Raw genomic sequence first — 24,045 nt, 5'->3', positions numbered from 1 at the left:
CCCCGCTTGCCGCAGCTAGAGAAAGCCCTCACGCAGCAACGAAGAACCAAAGCAGCAAAAACTAAATAAATAAATAAATAAATTTATTTAAAGAAAAAAAAATTAATGTGCTCATTTCTAAGAGAGATATTCCCAAACTTTATTTAACTATAGAATTCCTTTTTTCAAGATAAAATCAGTGAGAAATACTCTTAAAAAGTGACCTTTGACTCATCTCCCTGCCATACTCACCCAGATTTGAGTCTTCCTTATCCTAAATTTATTTTATAATCCTAACTTATTTCCTGTGGGTTTATTCTTTTTTGCCCTGACTGCCCCCACCCTAGTTTGAGTCCCTTATCACCTTACACTTAACTTAGTAGTAAACTTTCTATTGGTTTCCTTGTCTCCTAACACTACTGTCTCCAATCTGTCACCTTCAGTGACACCCACTAATTCTTCTTGAAGCAATATGTTGACTACATTATTACACTTCAGACAGTATCAGTATATTCAACTTTACATGGCAACGCCAAGGCATATTTCCAGTTTAATTGCTCATTAATTCTGTCCATAAACCCTTTGATTTATCTAGTTTTTATTCCTTTCCACTGCCCGAACAAGAGTTATACTTCCCCTTATTTCTCTTTGTTTATTCTGTATCTCTGCTTACAGTGCTACCATCTCTCCATCTTCCCCCCATACTTAAATTCTACATATTCTTTCAAACTCCACTCAAAAGCTACTTTTTAAATTAATTAATTAATTAATTAATTTTTGGCTGCATTGGGTCTTTGTTGCTGCACACGGGCTTTCTCTAGTTCCGGCGAGTGGTGGCTACTCTTCGTTGCAGTGTGCGGGCTTCTCATTGCAGTGGCTTCTCTTGTTGCAGAGCACGGGCTCTAGGCACGTGGGCTCAGTAGTTGCGGCTCGCGGGCTCTAGAGCACAGGCTCAGTAGCTGTGGCGCACGGGCTTAGTTGCTCCATGGCATGTGGGATCTTCCTGCACGAGGGCTTGAACCCGTGTCCCCTGCATTGGCAGGTGGCTTCTTAACCACTGTGCCACCAGGGAAGCCCCTCAAAAGCTACTTTTGCAAATAAGTATTCCCAGTTGTTTGTGATTCTTTTTTTTTTTTTTTTAATTTTTATTTATTATTTATTTATTATGTTTATTTTTGGCTGTGTTGGGTCTTCATTTCTGTGTGAGGGCTTTCTCCAGTTGCAGCGAGTGGGGACCACTCTTCATCGCGGTGCGCGGGCCTCTCACTATCGCGGTCTCTCTTGTTGCGGAGCAGAGGCTCCAGACGCTCAGGCTCAGTAGTTGTGGCTCACGGGCCCAGTTGCTCCGCGGCATGTGGGATCTTCCCAGATCAGGGCTCGAACCCGTGTCCCCTGCATTGGCAGGCAGATTCCCAACCACTGCGCCATCCAGGGAAGCCCTGTGATTCTTTTTTTTTTTTTTTTTTTTCCCTATTAAGGTTATTAGTTTATACCATTTACATGGCTTACAATTTTTTACTTTGATTATAAGTGTGTGTGTGTATGTCTGTCTGACTGTCATAATATTTCCTACAGGTTTGCAGATCCTGTTGATGTAGCTCTAGTAACACATCAAACAATTTTGTGCTTGTATTTAGTAAATATTTACTGAATGATGTAATAAAGTAGATAACTTGTCAATTTATTTGCATTTTTATTTTCCTTTTAGGAGGAACTCTTACTGGTGGCTTACAAAGAATGTCATAAAGCTGTGATGAGGTGCAGTGCAAGTTTCAAATCTAGTAGCAAAACAGTAGTACAATTGTGCGGTCATACTTTGGAAACTAAATCCTACAGAGTATCTGAAGATCTTGTAAGCATACATCTGCCACTCTCTAGGACTCTTGCTGGTGAGTGTTTATTTAGTTTTTGCATGTTTCGATTAGCTTTGTTTTCTAGATATTCATATTAGAATCAGTACTATTTTTGTTCTCAGTATGCACAGACATACTCGGATCAGATACTGCAGTTAAAAGCTGTCACTATCCTTCAAAGAGCTGTGACCACAACGTCTAAGGGTGCTACCTGGGCTTTTTGTTATCTGGGTCAACTAATGTATCCTTATACTGTACACTTAAGGACTAACTTGGTAACTTATCGCCTAACCAAATGTAAATATAGGAAAATCTTGTTGCTGTTTTTTCATCCTCTTCTCTGCCTGATTGCACCAGTGTGTTCACTGTGTCACTGTTCCTTTCACCACTAAAAGAAAGAAATCATAGATTTTCTTTAATCATCCTTTGATTTGCATTTCTATGTAAATTGGCCATGTCAGTTTCTTTTTCTTTTAACAACTTTGTATAAGTGTACATATTTATATTTTTAATTGTGGTAAAATAATACGTAACATAAAATTTACTATTTTAATCATTTTTTAAGTATATAGTTCAGTGACACTAAGTACATTCACATTGTTGTACAACCATCACCACCATCCATATCCAGAATTCTTTTCATCTTCCCAATCTGAAATTTGTGCCCATTCAACATCACTCCTCATTCCCTGCTCCCTACGGTCTCTGATTTTCTGTCTCTATGACTTGACTACTCTAGGTACCTCATATAAGTGAAATCATACTCATATCCTTTTATAACTGGATTATTTCACTTAGCATAATGTCCTCAGAGTTCATCCATGTTGTAGTATATGTCAGATTTCCTTCATTTTTAAGGTTGAATAATATTCCATAGTATGTATATACCACGTTTTGTTTATCTGTTCATCCTCCATTAGATGCTTGGGTTGCTTACATCTTTTGGCTATTGTCGAATAATGTTGCCATGAACACAGGTGTCCAAATATGCGTTTGAGTGCTTGTTTTCAATTCTTGGGGTATATACCCATAAAGTGGAATTGCTGGATCATAAGGTAATTCTACTTTTTAATTTTTTGAGGAACCACCATACTGTTTTCCATAGCAGCTGCACCATCTTACATTCCCAGAAGCAGAGCACAAGGATTCCAGTTTCTTTACATCCTCATCAATACTTGTTATTTTTTGTTTTTTAAATAGCCATCCTAATGAGTGTGAAGTGGTATTTCCTTGTGGTTTTGATTTGCATTTCCTTAATGATTAGTGATACTGAGCATCTTTTCCTATGCTTACTGGCCATATGTATATCTTCTTTGGAGAAAGGTCTGTTCAAGTCCTTTGTCTCTTTTTTAATCAGATTTTGTTGTTGAGTTATTGGAGTTCTTTGTATATTCTGGATATTAACTGCTTATCAGGTATATGGTTTGCAGATATCGTCTCCCATTCTGTGAGTTGCCTTTTCACTCTGTTGATAGTGTCCTTTGATGCACAAAAGTTTTTAATTTGGTGTAGTCTCATTTATTTTCCCTTTGGTTGCCTGTGCTTATGGTGTCATATCCAAGAAACTATGGCCAAATCCAATGTTGTGAAGCCTTTTCCTTATGTTATTTTCTAAGAGTTTTATAGTTTTAGCTCCTGTGTTCAGATCTTTGATTCATTTTTAGTTAATTTTTCTATATGGTATAATTGACGTGATTTTATGTCAGTTCTATTTTTATAAAAAGAAATACCTAGATTCATTTTTATTTGTTTTTATTTTATTGGAGTATAGTTGATTTACAGTGTTGTGTTTAATTTCTGCTGTATAGTAAAATGACTCAGCTATACGTATATATACATTCTTTTTCATATTCTTTACCATTATGGTTTATCACAGGATATTGAATACAGTTCCCTGTGCTATACAGTAGGACTGTGTTTATAAGTTTTTATTTCTTTTGATGCTTGGTTAAGAGGAGAATAATTTCTTAAGAGGCAGAATATTATTTTTATATAATTTATAAGCACACCTTGTACAATGTAGGATCTTAAATATGTTAGTAAAACTGTTTCAAAATTAGAAATCAAATATTTGCATTCTGAGATGTCATTTCTAAACTCAATAAATGTATGTTTAAATCTCACAAGTTTTCAAACTTGATGAGTTAACTAGGAAACAAATCAGCTGGGTTTATTGCTTTCTCATTTTTCTCTCTTTTTTTTTAACCTTTAGGTCTTCATATGCGTTTAAGCAGGCTGGGTGCTATTTCAAGACTGCATGAATTTGTGCCTTTTGTAAGTGACTCTATTAAATGTTGATTTGCTTATATTCTATTTCTAAATACCTCTTTTAAAAAAAATTATGTATTTATTTATTTATTTTTGGTTGTGTTGGGTCTTCGTTGCTGCACGTGGGCTTTCTCTAGTTGTGGCGAGTGGGGGCTACTCTTCGTTGCAGTGCACGGGCTTCTCATTGCGGTGGCTTCTCTTGTTGTGAAGCACAGGCTCTAGACACACGGGCTTAGTTGCTCCACGGCATGTGGGATCTTCCTGGACCAGGGCTTGAACCCGTGTCCCCTGCATTGGCAGAGGGATTCTTAACCACTGCACCACCAGGGGGGTCCCCTCTAAATACCTCTTGGTTGAGGGGGAAGAAAAAGAATATTTTGAAACCTACCTGAATAATTCCCAGTTAGTAATTTTGTGTCTATATGATAAAACATTGAAATCTGAATCATGGGGACTTGGAGTCATCTAGTTCAAGCCCTTCTGTCTTACAGATGAGAAAACTGAGCAATGTATAGTGCCGTAACATCCACGCCCTCTGAGAAATAATGGAATTGATCTCACTCTGTTTCAGGAGGATTTTCAAGTAGAGGTACTAGTGGAATATCCTTTGCGTTGTCTGGTATTGGTTGCCCAGGTTGTTGCTGAGATGTGGCGAAGAAATGGGCTGTCTCTCATTAGCCAGGTATGGCAAGGCCTATTGTTCACACTATGAATGTGTTCATTTTCTGCTTGTTTTTTCTTTTATATGTTTTACTTTGTGTCCCTGGATTTTGCTGAGTATTTGTTTTGTGTTCTCTTATATAAACTCAGAAATGAAAGTTCTAGTGGCCATATAGACATTTCTCCTTTAATCCTGTTAGGTGGGTAGATTAGGTGAAAGCCAGTAGTACCAGGAACCATCCCACCAATATATGTCTTTTCTGAAGATTACTTGGGGACATGTAATCTTCCCACCACCAGTCTTAATGGAAGGGCATCTTACAGTTTTTCCCTCTGTTTTAGAGCAAATAAGGAGAAGTGCTTTTCCTAAGTGGTGGGGAAACAGGGCTTGTAAAGATACCACTTGGGAGAAAAATGGTGTTATGATTGATTGTAGAAAATGGTTTACTTTTATTGAAGTGGGCATTTTAAACTTAAGGGAAGTAAATTCTTTTGTTATGCATGTTGAGAGTAATAACTAGTATAGAGCATTTTTAACTCTGAATTATTTTCATGCCGTATTTTCTCACTTCATCCTCACAAATCCCTTAAAATGATTTGTAGGTTTACAGCTTTTTTTTGCCACAAAGGAGTTCTTGGGGTTTCTAGTTTAGAGAAAATTTTAAGAATAGTTTTTGTTGAGAATTCTGTTTGAAATAAAATGATTCTTTTAGCTTCTGTTCTACTTTTTATTTTATAGGTGTTTTATTACCAAGATGTTAAGTGCAGAGAAGAAATGTATGATAAAGATATCATTATGCTTCAGGTACCTATTTAAATTACTTCTGATATTTGTCTTAACCTTCCTTCCTAGGTTCCTTATAATAAGCGAAGATATTATAACTATTGTTAACTTTACTTAAATTTTTCTCACTGTTGAAATGAATATAGTATCATAGAAGCAGAAGGGACTACTGCATTATCTTCTGCAGATTTACCTTATAATTTTTTCTCATAGTCCTACTAGAGACAAAATGTTTCTCCATTTAATACATGAGAACTATGGTACTTGATGTCTTTCACAGATTGGTGCATCTTTAATGGATCCCAACAAATTTTTATTACTGGTACTTCAGAGGTATGAACTTGCTGATGCTTTTAACAAGACCATATCCATAGAAGACCAGGTAAGTGACAGAAACTGATATGTAAATTAATTCCAAAGGAAATATTATTTTAAAAATTTTAATCATATTTAAGATTTTTATTTATTTATGTATATCTCCAAAAATCAGGCACATACGTAAAACATACATATACACACATATATTCTTTTTACTCTATAAAAATTAGAATATAGTTGGCCCTCTGTATCCATGGATACAGAATCCCAACTGTACTAGCCATTTTATATAAGGGACTTGAGCATCTGTGGATTTTGGTATCTGCAGGGGTCCTGGAACCAATCCCCTGCAGATACTGAGTGATGACTGTATATAGATTAACAAAAAGGAGAAGAAAAATCACATGAAACTCTGCCTCCTAAAAATGATCACTTTTAAAGTTTTGGTGTCTTATTTGTTTTTAAGGAAAAATTGAATCTTTTATATGTACTATTTTTGTAATATGCTTCCTGTGCTTAATGAAATATTGTGATAGGTTTTTTCTTGTCACTAAATAAGTATGCAACAACCTCATCTTTTTTTTACATCATAATTGTTAATGGCTGTGTAGTATTGCAGTATATGAATGCATTATACTTTAGTCCCCTATTGCTGAAGAGGTTTTTCAAGTTTTTTGCTCATATAAACATCTCTGCACCTCAAGGTTTAAACACTTGCCTAATTATTTTGTTAAGATAAATTCTTCGAAGTGGATTTGCTGAAGAATACAGTATACTCTTTCTTATGACTCTGAATACATATTGTCAAATTGCTCTCAGAAAAGTAACTCCAATTTAAGCTCTCTCTAGCAGTATGTACATCTGTAATGGTACTGATATTTTTAATCTTTGTTGGTCTAATACATGAAAGATGGTGTTTAATTTTCATTTGCAGTTCTTTAATTATCAGTGAAGTTGACCATGTTTTCATGATTATTGACCTTTTTTTTTTCTTTTTGGTAGTGAATTATCTGTTCCTGTCCTTCACCCTTTTCCTGTTTTTTGTAAAAGTTCCTTATTTAGTAAAGATATTAATTCTTTACTTGTATTTGTTATCAATACATTTTTTACAGTTTATAATCTGTCTCTGGAGTTTTGTCACGTCTTCATTGTTTTAATACTTGATACCAGTTTATAAAGTAACCTTTGACTACTTTGAATTTATGAATTACATTATTTTATTCTTCAAATTAGAAGTCACTTGCAATGGACCAAAGCATAGGCTATAAAATACAAAGCTAATTTTTAGTCATGTTTTTATACTCAGTGAAAATGAATATCTAATTTACTGTAGTATTTAAATAACATGTGTGTTAGGGAAGGGAACTCTCACCATAACTGTTAGTTACCTATTTGAAGACACTGTCTCACCAACCCAGATAAGAAGGAAGCCAATAGTAGAGGAAAAGTTAAAGATTAGAATTCTTTTGTTGACTGAAGGCTAGATGGGAAATAATGATAATAAAAACAATAATAATATTTAACAGTTGTTATTGAGTTCTTACTACGTGCCAAGTATTGTGAACCTTGTTGAATTTGATGTCAAAAAAAGGGAATTATTCACCTCATAATTCTCTGTTGCTGTGGTCCAAAAGAAAATACTGGATCAGTTGGACTATCTGATCCAGAAAAAATGTATGTTTTATGGAGGTTTTTGGTTCTTAAGTAACTAATTTTTTCTTTTATAATTCTATAGGATTTGATTAAACAATATAATACCTTAATAGAAGAAATGCTTCAAGTCCTCATCTATATTGTGGGTAAGATTAAAACATGTTTTGAAATAGAACATGAGTTACTTTTTAGAGAGAACATTAATAAGAACTGTAAGTTATTTTGTTCTTCTGCCAAATACAGCAGAGAATATTAGAGATTAATGTGACTAATGAGATTGATATGTTCAGAAACTCACCCTTTAAAAAGCATAGCTATTACATCTTCATTTTTCAATACCTGATTTGTAATTGTTTGGACTTGTTTGTAGAGGTCTGGGATATAATTATCCTAGTTAGAAAAGTAGATGTAAAATAACTATGTCGAGTGCTAAAAATTTTATGTATATATATATATATATGAAATTTCTATGTAATATTCGTCTAAGTATATTTTCATCAAGTCATTCTTTAAATTACTTTGTGCAAATATTGGCCATACTTCTACTTTTGTATATTCTATATTATAGTCTCTGTTGATCTTACCAGCTAAGTAAAAGTTTTTGACTTCTCATTCTGGCTCTTGTTTCTTACTTTACTGCAGGAGACACTGCTTTGTATTAATACTTCCTAGTGAGGATTCTAGCCATTAGCCAAATATGAAAACCTGGGTTCATTTTATTTGTTTATCAGGGAGCTAGTTGCTGGACTAGCTGCTTGTCTCAGCAGGAAGTGTGGTAAACCGTCATTGCTAAGTGAGATGTAAATCTTCCAGGCACTAACTCTTCTGGAATAACTCCAGAGTATTCCATAGGAAACTGCTGAAAAAAATGGACAAATTAAAAATGTGTAAAAGATTTTTAAGTTGATGACATACTTTATTAAATTACAAACACTTGAGGGGAATTTTTGTGTTTGTTCTTGGAATACTATATGAAGAATTTCTAATACTGCTTATTAATACTATATATTAAAATTGCTAATATATTTTTGCTGTTTTATATTTTACTATTTTATTATTGCTACTATTATTTTGCTGTTATTTTGTTCACCCAAATTCATTGGGTATTTCCTTCTATGCGATTTGATTTTTAGTTAATACTTGCTACATTCCTGAGTATAAGTTTATTACCTTTAGTAGTCATCATTTTTAAAAGTGTGTGTGTTTGTGTGTGTGTGTAAAATCTCTGATTATATTATGGAGAAAACATTAAGAAGTAGCAAAAGATTTGGATTAGGAATCAGAAGATCTAGTGTTGACCTCGCTATAAACTATCAAGAGTGTACCATTTACATTTTTAGGGTCTCAAATTCTTGATTTGTAAAATGTGAAAGTAATCTACATGATCTCTAAGGTTCTTTCTAGCACGAAACTTATAGAGGGTACTGTTTTGGTGGAAAAAAATTGAAAATTACAGTGTTTGAAGAGGAGTGAGTCTGTTGGAAGTGAATTAAATTAACAAAATGTCATTCTTTGGCTAATTTGTAGAATTCATCAAATCTCTTAGGCAAAAAAATTCCTGTCTTCATAATAACCCTCTTATAGATATCACAGGACTTTGTACACATGTTGTAGTATTGAAAATCAGTGGTGACATAAGGTCAAATATTTTAAGCCTTCTTGAAGCATTGGGGATTAGATGCTGTTGACACCAGTGAAGTTCCCATAGTTAATTTAGCTATTTTCTCTCTCCCCATTTGGCAGTTTATCGAGATGAAAAATGGAAACCTGATCATGTGGGCATGTTAGCAACACCATCAATTCCTGATACATAATACTATTTTGTCATTTAACCCATAGAGATATTTTTAAGTATTTTGTTTTTTAGTTTTCACTTTGTTCTTTCTTAAATAACAAGTAGAGACAACATTGAGGAAATCTTGAAAGAAAAGCTATTGTTCCATGATGGCCACTACTTATTCAATGCTATCTTCCTTGTTTTCTGGGTTAGAGACACGTGCTAATTTAATCGAGGGGCCTTGTTTATAATGTGTGAGTATGTGTATGTATATGTGTGTGTGTGTTTAAGTTAAGAGAAGGCCTGTGTTCTTCAGATCTCTTCATTTTTCTTCCTCTTTCAGCAAAGAGACTCTTGTTCAGATTTAGGAACATGTTCAAATAATTTTTGGTCACTATCTCATAGATTTGATTTAATGCAGTGTTCCTGATGGGAAGAGATTTAAATGGAAAGCAATTAATTGTTTTACTTTTTCTTTTCATTGTTTGTATTAGGAGAGCGTTATGTACCTGGAGTGGGAAATGTGACCAAAGAAGAGGTCACAATGAGAGAAATTATTCACTTGCTTTGTATTGAACCCATGCCACACAGTGCCATTGCCAAAAATTTACCTGAGAATGTAAGTCCAGTTTTGTTTTTTACTCCATTCACCTCAAGATGGGATAGTTTTTTCTTTTTCTTTAATTGGAAGCCACTCGAAGTTTTAGGAAAATCTGTTTAGGAAATGTTCAGATATAAAACTCTCACCATTAATTTTTTAGTGGTATAAACTTTAATTCTGGGCTTTTGGGCATTAGGAAACATTTTAGAGACATTCTGGCTATTTAGAAAACATTTTAGAGCAAGAAACTCTTTGATTTTTTGTTTACTTTAACATAAATTTTCTCCAGAGGAAAAGGGGACTTCCTGAAATGCTGAGACTATTTGGGTGGTGTGTTAGTCTGGGTCTTCTGAGAAGCAGATGTCAAGACAAAGGATTTAAGATTTAATTAGGAACAATGACTATGAGAGAAATGGTGAGGAAGCTGGGAAAGGCTGGGGGAGTCATCATACTGTGGTGCAAATCTGACTCCAGGTGAAGGAAACAGGGAAGGAACGTTATGTAGGACTGTCCTAGACTGCTGGGTAGTCTAATCAAGGTTTGTTGCCTTCGCATGTCTCCCAGAGTGAGCCTGCATTAGTATCTCTGTTCTCTAGCTGGAGGTCTGCAGGGTGCATTCTCATGGCTGACACAGGTGATATTTATGATCAGTATTGCTGATTTTGAAGCAGTAATCCTAAAGATTATGAGTCATATTTTTTACTCCGAGATTTAATTTTGAATTAGAACAAATGATTCTTAAAAGAGATTAGATTTACCTGTATTATCAAGGCTTTCCAGAGAAGTAGAATGGAGGTAAGCTTTGACTGTTGGTCATTTTTCTTCCAACATACCTGTATCTTTTTCCAATTTCATTGTTAACTGATTCTCAAACTTTAACCATTTGGCATATCACCTTCATAATATTTGCACATCTGTCTACCAATTTTATAATTATTAATACAGTTTATTTATTTATTTATTTATTTATTATTTTTGGCTGTGTTGGGTCTTTGTTGCTGTGCGCGGGCTTTCTCTAGTTGCAGCAAGCGGGGGCTACTGCTCGTTATAGTGCGCGGCCTTCTCATTGTGGTGGCTTCTCTTGTTGTGGAGCACAGGCTCTAGGCGCACGGGCTTCAGTAGTTGTGGCGTGCGGGCTCAGTAGTTGTGGCTTGCGGACTCAGTAGCTGTGACGCACGGGCTTAGTGGCTCCGCGGCATGGGGGATCTTCCCAGACCAGGGATCAAACCCGTGTCCCCTGCATTGACAGGCAGATTCTTAACCACTGTGCCACCAGGGAAGTCCCTTATTAATACATTTTAAAATCAACTTACATTTTTCCTTAGCATCTTTCTAAGCAGTATTACAATGAAATAGTAGGTTTGATATTCTAGATTAATTTTTTTCCTAATACATGTTAAGATAAATGAATAACTATTCAAAAATTTAAAAATATATAACTGTGTGCCACCTAAAATAATTTCACATACCAATAATTATATACTTACCGTATTTTGCAAAAAAAAAAAAAAAAGCTTTAGTGTCTACCCTAATTTTTCACTGCTTATCACAAGTACATTTTTAAAGGAGGCTAAATTTAATTTTTGCAACACTATAGGAATCTATGAATTTGCTTTAGTATATTGACTAGGTCCTTATCCTGATTTTAAATGACTTCATAAAAAAAAATTCCTTATTGGGACTTCCCTGGTGGTCCAGTGGTTAGAACTCCATGCTTCCACTACAGGGGCGTGGGTTCGATCCCTGGTCGGGGAACTAAGATCCCACATGATGCACGGCATGGCCAAAAAGAAACAACAAAAAAATTCCTTGTTCAAGGAAAAGTTCAGGCCAGTCAGAAAAAAATGAAATTATTATAATTGCAGAAGCCAGAATATATTTGGACATCTACATATGTGTTTTACCGTAGATCCTATTTGTTTTGTTACCTCGGTTTTAGGGATTAGTACAGCATGGGCATGTGCTTAAATGATGTGGGTGATGAACATACTAGAAAAAGAAAATAATAATTTCTTTGAATTATTGGTTGTATATGTATATATATATGAGGGCAAACTTAGATTAAATTGCTTCCTTAAGCAGTTTATACATACATCTTACCTCTGTTAAGAAATTGGTCCCTCAAAACAAAGCTAATTGGCCTTAGACCTAATTTTTAAATATTGGAAATTGATCTTTTTTTATTGTTTATGAAACACTCAGGAATGCTATTGAAAGTGTATTTCAGTTCACAGTAAGAGAAGATGAAGTCATTACATGAAGGTAAAAATGACAAAAATGTTGTTTCAACAGGAAAATAATGAAACTGGCTTAGAGAATGTCATAAACAAAGTGGCCACATTTAAGTAAGTACTTAATATTTATGCTTATTCTGAAAGTTAGACCAATCTTTGTTCTTGTATTTCGGTTACTTTGTAGAAGCTCTGAAGTTCTTTCCTGAACTCCCAAGGACAAAAACAAAGTACAGACGGAATGGGTGAGAACAAGGGGCACACTGTAGGCACTTAGTACCTGTATGATGAAGAAATGAGTATTTTTGTCAAGTGAATGAGAAATATCCATTTGTGATATTAGGTGACAAGTAAGCAAAGAAACCTTTCGATAGTCTCTTTCTCATCAATTCTAAGCCATGACTTCGTTTATTCTATTAAATTTTTATATTCTAATTTTAGACTTTTCTCTGCTAGGATTAAAACATTATTTTGCAATCCTTTGATTCTTTGAGATACAAAAAAATGGAAATAAGATTTTAATTGGATTAATTCTTGAAATTAAAAATTGATACTGGTAATGAATTTCTACTGTTATGGTAATGTATTTATAGATAAATTGCTAGTTTCAAATAACCTTAAAAATAGAATGTAGCTTTTTTATGCTCTAATATTGTTCAATAAAATATTTCACTTACTTTGATAGAGACCAAAAGCTGTTTAATGTGCAGAACAAATATGGTGTGCTCCTTTTGGCCTTAATGCTTTTCCTCGTAGTTCTCTGTAGAGGATTCACCACTATATTTTCATTTACAACTCAATTTTCTATGGATATGATATCCTACTACCATTTTAGATTTGGCCTTAGACAATGCAAGCTGTAGTTGAACAGGCAATCTTAGGCTTCAGAGGCTAAAAACGAAGCCTTAGGTATTTAGGTAGGGCATGGGGTCAGATCTACATAGTATAAAATAAACTTCTTCAGATTTGTTTAAATTTCATAATTATGAAACACAACTTAGCTGGTACCAGGACTTTGATCTTACAGTGTAGGTTTTTAGTTTTACTCTTGAAATGAAATTTGTCATTTCAGTTTAAGCAAGTTGGATGAGATAAGGTTGTTTTCTTCTCTTGATTTTGACTTTTAGATTAATTTTCAGGTTCTTATTTTGTCTTACTCTATACTTCAAGAGCACTGCAGATCACCTCTGTATTTTCTATCTTTTTAGGAAACCAGGTGTATCAGGCCATGGAGTTTATGAGCTGAAAGATGAATCATTGAAAGACTTCAATATGTACTTTTATCATTACTCCAAAACACAGCATAGCAAGGTAGGAAAAGTTATCCTCTTCAGTAAATAAACCTAAAATGCTTTATGCTTTCCAACTCCATAGAAAATTGCCTGGTTTTTCTGTAGTTTCATACTGGTTTTCATTATTAGAGCTCATTATCTTACCCACGAAATTAAAGTTGAATCAATAATGTTATCTAGTTCGTAGGAAGTATTCAGATTTTCCTGATTATACCAAAAATATTCTTTATAGTTGTGTTAGGGGTAGGAGGATTCAATCAAGGATCATGCACTTCATTTGGTGTCATGTTGCTATAGTCTCCTTTAATTTGGAATAATCCTTTTGCCTTTTTTTGTCTTTCATAACATTGACATTTCTGTAGAGTATAGGCCAGTTGTCTTTTAGAATATCCTGTATTCTGGATATGTCTGATTGTATTCTTGTGAGTAGATTCAAGTTAAACATCTTAGGGCAAGACTGCTACGTAAGTGATATATTGCATCACATCAGTAGGCACATATAATGTCTGTTTGTCCCATTAAGGGTTGATTTTAAGTTAGATCACTTAGTTAAGGTAATGTCTGGCTTTGTCCTTATAAAATGAATAATTTCCAGTTTGTCGTACAATGCCCTGTATATAATAGACACTAGGTAAAAACTGTTGGCTGAAAGAATGGGGACTAAATTAGTGATGAGGATTATCACCCATGTATTTTGCAGTGGCCTTCCCTAGGACAACCATTTTGTTTCTGGAATAAGGTAGCATTTGAATACATATTTCAGTATATAAAGTATTTTGGTAGGTTTGTGAATCTTTCCTGCCTGCTTCAAAGTACCCCATTTGTTTCATGCTTGTCAAGTGGTGTATTTTAAGATAAACTTTTTTTTTTAAAATATATATAGGCTGAACATATGCAGAAGAAAAGGAGAAAACAGGAAAACAAAGATGAAGGTAAAAAATGAGATACTGAATTGACTCATTTTGACTATATGCTGTGACTTTGTATCAGCAAAGCATATAGTGTTTTGTTTTTGTTGTTTTTTGAGAGTGGGCAACTAATGGAAGTGCAAAGAACCCTTTGTTTCTTGCTCACATATTAAGATATAGCCTACATCAGTGGTGATAGAATTTTAAATTTATAACAAATGGAGTTTTTTGGGGGTGACTTACATAGTGACTTATATTTCCCTTGACATTGATGTTTTCAGTGCTTTAAAGGTAACAAAGATCATGTGTTGTTTTGTGTGTAATATATGATTCTGACATTTGCAATTTAGCATGAAGGATAACCCAAATAAAATTATACCCATTTGTCTCTTCTGACATTGATCTCCTACCCACTTTAGCATTACCACCACCTCCTCCTCCTGAATTCTGCCCTGCTTTCAGCAAAGCAGTTAACCTTCTCAATTGTGATATCATGATGTACATTCTCAGGACCATATTTGAGCAGGCAGTAGACCCAGATTCTAACTTGTGGACTGAAGGGATGCTCCAAATGGTATGTATACCGAAAATATTTTCTCTATTTCAAATACTTTCTCTACTTCATAGAGTTCTTGGGGGTCTGGAGAATATTGGTAGTCTAACTTTCTGACTTCAGTCAGAACCACAACTAGAGCACCTGAGACCTAAGGGTCATTGAAAACAGCTTAGATGTGGTACAGATTTCCTTGTGACACATTCTCAAGTTTTTAGGATCCTTACTCTTGGGAATCATTTACATTAAAAAAAAAAAAAGAGAAAAATTTTAAAAAAGGGCTGTTCCTGCTAATAATAAATTGGCATGTCATTATTGTATTATAGTTTTCTATATTTTTTATTTCACATTGTATTATCAGGAGACAGTATAATAAAGATTTGAAGACAGGTCTAGGCTTGAATTTACCCCACTTGGGTTACCACACTTCCCATTTAAGGAGCAAAGAGTAATTTCCCCATTGCTAAAATGGGTTTAAATGTAATTATTTCATAGAGTTGTTATGAGAATTAGCTCATTAAATAGAAGCAGCTAGTTTTTTCTTCATACTGTTATGGATAAGTTACTTAATAATGTCACCTTTGGTAGCTGTAATTGGATATTTATTTATCACCTGCCTAACTAAATTTCCTTGGCTGTTATTGGTCTGGAGGCTCTAAATGCTATCATACCCTATATGTATCTCACTTTTTTTTTTATAACAGCGGTAAATAAATGCAGTAAAAATTTCAACCCACAGAGATACATTTGAAATCAAAAGTTAAAATTTCTCTCCCTACCTCCCATCGCCCTACCTAAAGGTTTGTATCTTCTGAAAGTGATTCCACATTAGTGCATATAGGCCTACCTCATGCTTATAGCTGCATATTCCATTATATGGACATCTATGATGCATTTAACTGTCTCCTGTTAATAGACATTTAGGTTGTTTTTAGGTCTTTGTATAACAAAGAACACTAAAATGAACATTGTTGTACAAATATCTTTGTACACTTAAGTGAGTGACTCTGTTACACTAATTCCTAGCACTAGGTCTGTACCTTTACATTTTTGATAGATATTGTCTAATTGGCCTCCAAAAATGTTATACTGATTTACTTTCCCATTACCAGTGTGGTGAAGAGTGCCTGCTTCCTAACACCTTTGCCAGCTGTGTATTTTACTAAGCTCTAAAATTTTTGCCATTTTAATAGGTGAAACATAGATGATCTTGTTTCACTCACATTTCTTTAATTTTAAGTGAGCTTGAACGCTTATTTTTTGGCCGTGCCATGTGGCTTGCGGGAACTTCCCCGACCAGGGATTGAACCCAGGCCACGGCAGTGGAAGCCCAGAATCCTAACCGCTAGGCTACCAGGCAACTCCCAAGGTTGAACATTTTTCATATGTGTATATTTCATTTCTTTTTCTGTGAACTGCTTGTTCATAACCTTTGCACATTTTTTACCCATCAGATTGCTTATTTTTATACCTCCATTTAAAATGTATTTACCTTAAGAAGCACAGTTTTAAAGATCTTGTCCTACTTTCCTTTTTCAGGCGTTTCATATTCTGGCATTGGGCTTACTAGAAGAAAAGCAACAGCTTCAAAAATCTCCCGAAGAAGAAGTGACATTTGACTTTTACCATAAGGCCTCAAGTATGTTTTAGTATCATTTTCAACGCAGTTTCAGCTATTTGCCAATTTGTAACGGAAAGTTTAGCTCTGATAGAATTTTAATCTGTTAGTCCTTAAGACGGAAAACTCTGAAATTGTTTTAAGTCTTTTCGTAGCATTTTTAGTTTTTAACACTTTCAATAATACAGGTATGTTTTTTAATCCCCACGACAATCCTTTTACTGCATGATCTAACCCCCCTTTTGGGGGCGCTGCATACATTGATGGTTTCTTACTTTCATTCCTTGTCTCAGTATTATCAAATATTTGCTGCTATCTTTTTTTTTTTTTTCTTTCTTTTCTTTTTTTTTTTCTTTTTTTATTTTTTATTTATTTATTTATTTTTTTTATTTTTTATTTGCTGCTATCTTAACCATAATGTTTACACTACCCATCTATGGAAGATATTAATGTTCCTGAATTTAAAATTATTGTGGAAGTCTGAGTGAATGATAATGTGTTTGTTTTGCACCATTTTCAATCTGGAAGAGCAGGATAGGTTTAGATTAGATTTTTATTAAACGCTACATGATTAAGACAGTTTTTTCAGAGCGCATTCTAGGAACATTGATTTATAAGATCAATAAGACAAAAGCATCTCATTTTCTATTTAAACACTATTTTTTAGATTCTTGACTACATCATAAACCTATTCAGTTTATGGATATGACAGCTCCCACTTCCATATTTTTGGGAGCTTTGGTTCTCAGTAAGTACTTTTAGACAGTGAGCCAAGTAGAGGAAAGGAAAAAGATATATCATTAAGTGTAGTTTTCACTTAGCAGCCCCATGGAAAATGTACAAGAGAGACCTAAAGTAATTCCGGTTTTTCAAGTTCTTTAATTTAGTACTTAATACTTCATGTAATTGTAGATTCTTCCATTGAAAAATTAATGTAGTTAAGGGATTGATTGCAAACTTTGGTTATCAATGTGAATAACATTAACTATAAATTATATTTATACATAATTATGAAGAAATATCTTCATGATATATAATTTTTGTGTTTTAAAAAAGGATTGGGAAGTTCAGCCATGAATGCTCAGAATATACAAATGCTTTTAGAAAAACTCAAGGGAATTCCCCAGTTAGAAGGCCAGAAGGACATGATTACATGGATACTCCAGGTAAAACTGAAAAATAAACTGATCATATCTTGGTTTAAATATTTAAGAATCCTCTGCTTGCCTTTAAGATTAAACCATAATATTCTCTAATTGTAAAATGATTTACTACTGATTTTCATGATCACTCATAATTTTTCATGTTAGCAATCCTATTTTCCCTATGTTTTAGTGAGAGCTCTTTTTAATAAATTAACATTTTTTCATTTCATTATTCAGTAAATATGTATTGGGTACCTATGTGCCATGCTCATTTCTAGACTCTGAAAAAGACAGATAAGGTGCTTGCTATCATGTTGCAAACATTGAGCTACAGACAATAAACAAAACAATTATCAGAATAATTCAGTAGGTGAGTAGGGGTAACTTTAGATGGGTAATCGGAAAAGGCCTCTTTTAGGTGCTAACACTGGAACTGAATGACATGGAGCCAGTCTTACAAGAATCTGGAAAAGTACTCCAGAATGAGGGAACAGCAATGCAAAAGCCCTAAGGAGGCCAGAAAGAAGGCTAGTGTGACTGGAACATAATGGGGGAGGGAGAGAAAAGTAGGCAGCAAGGTCAGAGGCACAGCCGGGGCCAGGTCATATAGGACCTTACAGGTCAGGGGTAAATGGATTATAGGGACAAGAGTAAACAGGGTAACCATTAGAAGATGATTGCAGTAATCCTGGTGAGAAGTGAGCATGACCTCAGCTAGAAAGCAGATGCCAAGAAGCTGGACTGATTCACGTATAATGTGATAGTAGGAGCTATAGAAATTGCTGATAGATTAGATGGAAGAAGTGAGAGAAATCAAAATGACTTCAAATTTGGAGTTTGAACTATTGGGTGAATGGCAGTGCCTTTGGGGAGCAGTGAATGAGGGGTAGGGAGAGAGGTCAGGAATGTTACTTTAATGGAAAACCCTCCAAATGGAAACATGAAGCCAAGGTTATGGAGCTTCTTCTCACTGTATTTATGAAAATATTTTTATGTTATCAGCTAGATATTATTTTGATAATTAGAATATAGGGTGGTTACATCAATTGGGGATCTTTGTACTGATTTGTACTTCAAGCAGTTAGTTCTTTTTATTACTTAATCAGAGACACTCCTTAAGTGTGATACAATTTCATATGTAACTATAAGATAATGATGTTATTATCAAGATTTCTCTTGAAGTAGATTTCATGAATATTTACTATTTTTCTTAAACCTACCAGTATAATCATTTTAAAATATAAAACAAAAACAAATAAAAGAAGTAAAGTAGATAACTATTCTATAGATTTCACTCATATGTGGAATATTAAATTAATTAAATTAAATAAATGAACAGATCAAACCAAACAAAATCAAGCACATAGATACAGAGAACAGAGTAGTGATTACCAGAGGGAAGGGAGTAGGGGGAGAGTGAAATGGGCTAAGGGGGTCAACTGTATCATAATGGATGGAAACTAAGTTTTTGGTGGTGTGCATGCTGTAGTGTATAGAGATGTAGAAATACAACATTGTACATATGAAACCTGTATAATGTTATAAACCAATGATACCGCAATTTAAAAAAAGTCAGTTGAACCATCATTTAGTCCAACATTTATATCCTATGGACCTGGTGTTATAAATTGGAGATCTGGTCCTGAAAGTTCATTTTTCCATTACAATACCAAAGTCCATTGTCAAAATATATAAAAATCACAAATATCTGTTCTTATAAACATTAGATATTTTATCCAAATGGTTAATATAAAGTTTTGTTTTAAGTTCCTTATGGGAGTTTTTTCCACATGAGACTGAGGCTCTTTCAAAATATAAATACTACAAGTTTTATGGATGTGCTCTCCTATTTCTGAAATCTTGATATTGTTAAAAAGAATGAGATAGCTCTTTCTTGGCACTGCCTGCGGAGGTGGCGGCCGTCTCCTACTTGGCATCATGGCCACCCTCATGAAGCCCAAGACTGTCAAAAAGAGGACCAAGAGGTTCATCTAGCACCAGTCAGGCCAGTATGTCAAAATTAAGTGTAACTGGCAGAAACCCAGAGGTATTGACAGTAGGGTGCTCAGAAGATTCAAGGGCCAGATCTTGATGGGAGCAACAAGAAAACAAAGCACATGCTGCCCAGTGGCTTCCGGAAGTTCCTAGTCCACAACATCGAGGAGCTTGAAGTGCTGCTGTGCAACAAATCATACTCTACTGAGACTGCTCACAGTGTCTCCTCCAAGAACTGTAAAGCCATTGTGGAGAAAGCAGCCCAGCTGGCCACCAGAGTCACCAATCCTTGTGCCAGGTTGTGCAGTGAAGAAAATGAGTACACAGCTCATGTGCACGTTGTATTTGTGTCAGTAAAACCATAAAACTCAGACAAAAAAAGAGTGAGATAGATCTGTATAAGCTGTTTTGCAAACACCTCTGAAGATAAATGATGAAGTGAAAAAGGAAAGTAGGAAACAGTGTATATAGTAGGATCGGTTTTTATGAGAATATATGTAAATATAAAGAAATATATATTCTGATTTTTTTCCTGCAAAGAAATACTAATTATCTTTAATTTAGTTGATTTTGGGGAGAGGGACTGGCATCAGGAAGAAAAGGTATCACTTTCCATATTGTATCTTTTTCTTTATATGTCTTTGAACTAAAAATGTTATTTTAAATTTAAAAAAATTTTTTCTGTAGCAAAAGCAGAGGTATGCTCACCCCTGCAGACTGATCCAGCTGATTTTTGCTATCTCCAACTTCTTCTTAGCTGGATTGCTATTTATTATGTATTTGCAGGTATTTCTATGTGTGTGTGTGTGTGTGTGTGTGTATACATATACATATATATAAATAACTTAAGTTTAAGTCAAAGACATTTGGAGACATGATGACAAAATCAGTTGAGTGAATTTTTCTGTTCCTGATCAATCTAACCAAATCTTTCTTTAACATTTCATCTGTTTTTCACAGATGTTTGACACCGTGAAGCGATTAAGAGAAAAATCTTGTTTAATTGTAGCAACTACATCAGGATCAGAATCTATTAAGAATGATGAGGTAATAACATTATAATGATGATGACGTTCATCTCTGTCTTTGAACTTTACTGGTATAAGGGAGCTGCTGCTTTTTGTGAGAAGGAACCTGTTTATTGTAAGGTATATAGGATGCCTACTATTGTTCATTGTGTTTCTGTACCACAGGGATTAGTGGTAGTTGACATACATAGTTATCCAATATAATATATGTATTTCACAAAAGCAGAGGAAATTGACGTTCAGTGCAGCGCTGTTGAAAATACCATATTTTATTAATTTTTGAAATATTTTAATGTCTGAAATTGGAATATGTCTTATAATCCATGCCTTCTTATTATTTAATCAGCAGCATTCTTAGTGGAACACAAGATTATGGTGCATCTAAGATTTAATGAAACACGGTAATGTTTAGGTTATGAATTTCCATAATATAACGAATCAGGTTTTGATGATTCTAATCTCAAAATTATTAGAATATTATTACTTGTGGTTAATAACTATCTTTCTTAAAAGAAAAACACTGGACTTAAGTTAAAATAAATAAAAAGACACCAATACATTTCAGTAATGTTGTTAAAGTTCTCATTCTTAGCAATGTGTTTAGTAGTAACTGTTAGACATCATCAAGTTGGCTTTAAATTGATTAAATGTCAGTGGTTAAATGATTGACAAATGATTCAAAATTATTGTTTCATTTAATTTTGTTTCTTAATATACCTGCATTGAATATAAAAGGCAGTTTATTAGATATTTAAGATACTTGGCATTTTAAGTTAAAAAATTTTTTTTGAAAAGTTAAATTATTGAAGTAACCAATGGAACAATTAATTGTAAGATGTGATGGAGCCTGTATGTTAATTTTGAGTCATCAGATTGAATCTGAGTTTACTCTAGGAAATTTTGCCTGACTGAACAGTATATGTAAATTTTCACAGTGGATCTTACCTAATTTTTCTGGTCTTTTAATACCCAGATTACTCATGATAAAGAAAAAGCAGAACGAAAAAGAAAAGCTGAAGCTGCTAGGCTGCATCGCCAGAAGATCATGGCTCAGATGTCCGCCTTACAGAAGAACTTTATTGAAACTCACAGACTCATGTATGACAGTACGTCAGAAATGTCTGGGAAAGAAGACTCCATTATGGAGGAAGAGAGGTAAAATAAAGCAAAACTAAAAATTAGCAACCCAGTTTCTTGTAGGAAAAATTACATATTCACTTTAAATAATATTTTTTCAAAATATATTTCAAAGTAAGAGAAATTACACTATTTTTAAGCTAGCAAGGGCACAGTGAAGCCTCTTACTGGATGTAATTTTATGTTGATAAACTGTTCAAGTGCACAATGAAGTTAGTCGGGAACCTTTATGCACAAAAAGACATGACGATGGAAACAGCAAAGATAGAAATCAGCTCCTGTTATCTTGTACGTGCGGACTTCTTTAGGTACACATTTATGTATCAGTTCATATATTCCACATCATTTTTATGAGTTCTGGTAAGAATGACTGCTGCTATTACAGATTGAAAAAAAACCCTTCACCTGAAAAAGATGGTCCATGTTAATTTTTCCTTTTTTCTGAAAAAGAAAGAAGGCAACGCCTATAGTTTTAGTCATGGAGAGCACATTGGAATGGGAATTAGTAAACCTCATTTTCTGACTATGAGACTATGCTGTGCTCTTGGGGAAATCGGTTAACTTTCTGAGAGTAGTGTTTTGTGGGCTGTTATTTAGATACAGTGAGAAAAGGGAGGAGGCAAAATAATGGTTCTTTGAAAAGCATTCCAATTTAAAATATTGAAAAGCGCTTCTATGCTTATTTTTAAAAACAAGCTTTCACTGCTCCTTAAAACAATGTGTGTTGTGGATACTTTTAGGAAATTGTGCTTCTGCAATAACAGTAGACAGTAAACATTATACTTTACATAATTTGTCTGTCATCCTGAAGCTGAGTATGCTAACAAAGAACCACAAAGAATACTGACTCTATATCTTAAAGATTAAAATATATATGATGGTAAACTATCCTGGGATGACAACAGTAATAAAACTAGAAACTAATAAAAAACTTTAAACAACAAGTAGAAGTCCCAACCCTCTTGATATTACCTATGAACAATATAACATTTAGAAAGTAATGAACAAGAGACTACTGTATATTTATTCAAACAAGAGGATGTAAGCAGAAATGTACTCAGAATTAATTAATGGCCCTAATGCTTTCATAATATATTTTTATTGCCTGATTGATTGTACACATAAAATTGTGTATGTGTTCTCACTGAAAACAATTCACATAACACAGTAAGTCTCCTTTGACCGTCCTCTACATTCCTGATCTTTCTCCACAGATAACCATTGTGATAATAACTATGGTTCTAGGTGTCTTTCTATGCATTTGTAAACATGTGTGCGTGAATAATAATGAGTCTTGTTTTGTGTGTTTTAGTGGCTTTTTAAAATTTTACCATCCTTTTTTGTTCTGTGGGTTGCTTTTTCATTCAGTGTCTTTTAAATCTTTTCATGTCAATACAGATAGACCTTTAGCGTAGATTCTACATCATTCTTTATGACTGCTGCATAGTATTCCATAGTATGGATATATAATATTTTATTTATCATATAATATTTTATTTATCAGATTTTGGACATTTAAGTTGTTTTTCCCTTGTTTCCCAATTTTCCCATATTACAAACAGTGTGTCAGAACATTTTTGTATGTTCCCCCTTGCACAATCCTACAAGTACTTCTCAAGGGTGGAATCTAATAAACGAAAGGGCTGGGTCATAATTATTTAAAATTTTAATAGATACTGCCACATTGCCCTCCAAAGTAGTTTCACCAATTTCTACTCCCAGCAGTGTATGAAGAGTTCCTGTTTCTTTCATTCTCACCAATACTTAAAATTATCAGTACTTGAAAATATTTGGTATAAACAAAATTATAAATTTGTGCCCTTCTGAAATTCCCTGATTCGTTAGTACTAGGTTGAGCGTCTTTTCTTATAATTATTCACTAGCCTGTTACATTTTGTCTTCTGAGAATTGCCTCTTACTATCCTTTGCCCATCTCTATTGGATGCTTTACTTTTATCTTACTGATTTCTAGAAGTCCTTTAAAATTATGGATATTAAAGTTTGTTTCATGTTTCCCATATGTTGTCCCTGTTTATTTAACATTAATTATGAAATTTTAGCCATAGCAAAGTTTTCAGTGTTGATAAAGACAGATTTGTCAGTCTTTTCGAGTTTTAACTTTTTGTATCTTGTTTAAGAAGGCTTTTCCTATCCCAAAGTCACAAATATATTCTCTTACATGTTTTAAATGTACTTACATTTTTCATTTACATTACATTTACAAATTTGCATTTACAGATTACAT

The 24,045-nt window shown here is 34.0% G+C and overlaps 1 protein-coding gene and 1 pseudogene across 7 annotated transcripts in view; both read left to right on the top strand.

The window, feature by feature from the left end:
• UBR1 (ubiquitin protein ligase E3 component n-recognin 1) overlaps positions 1-24,045 on the top strand; it is a 141,418-nt gene that overhangs the window by 73,612 nt on the left and 43,761 nt on the right. For all 6 annotated transcript variants that reach the window (XM_082388701.1, XM_082388700.1, XM_082388702.1 and 3 more), the window contains 15 exons: positions 1,688-1,868; positions 4,045-4,106; positions 4,672-4,782; positions 5,500-5,565; positions 5,825-5,926; positions 7,598-7,661; positions 9,787-9,911; positions 12,186-12,238; positions 13,333-13,435; positions 14,300-14,348; positions 14,744-14,898; positions 16,417-16,516; positions 17,552-17,661; positions 20,596-20,682; positions 21,637-21,818. In XM_082388701.1, coding sequence (XP_082244827.1) covers positions 1,688-1,868; positions 4,045-4,106; positions 4,672-4,782; positions 5,500-5,565; positions 5,825-5,926; positions 7,598-7,661; positions 9,787-9,911; positions 12,186-12,238; positions 13,333-13,435; positions 14,300-14,348; positions 14,744-14,898; positions 16,417-16,516; positions 17,552-17,661; positions 20,596-20,682; positions 21,637-21,818 — 1,550 coding nt within the window. The remainder of the gene's footprint in view (positions 1-1,687; positions 1,869-4,044; positions 4,107-4,671; positions 4,783-5,499; positions 5,566-5,824; positions 5,927-7,597; positions 7,662-9,786; positions 9,912-12,185; positions 12,239-13,332; positions 13,436-14,299; positions 14,349-14,743; positions 14,899-16,416; positions 16,517-17,551; positions 17,662-20,595; positions 20,683-21,636; positions 21,819-24,045) is intronic.
• Positions 17,668-20,588, top strand: LOC309627147 (large ribosomal subunit protein eL32 pseudogene; annotated as a pseudogene). Its single transcript has one exon. The product of its transcript is annotated as a large ribosomal subunit protein eL32 pseudogene (transcript).

Source organism: Balaenoptera borealis (assembly GCF_965194805.1).
Source record: "Balaenoptera borealis genome assembly, chromosome: 3".
NCBI lineage: Eukaryota > Metazoa > Chordata > Mammalia > Artiodactyla > Balaenopteridae > Balaenoptera > Balaenoptera borealis.
This window is presented reverse-complemented; position numbering and strand designations above follow the sequence as displayed.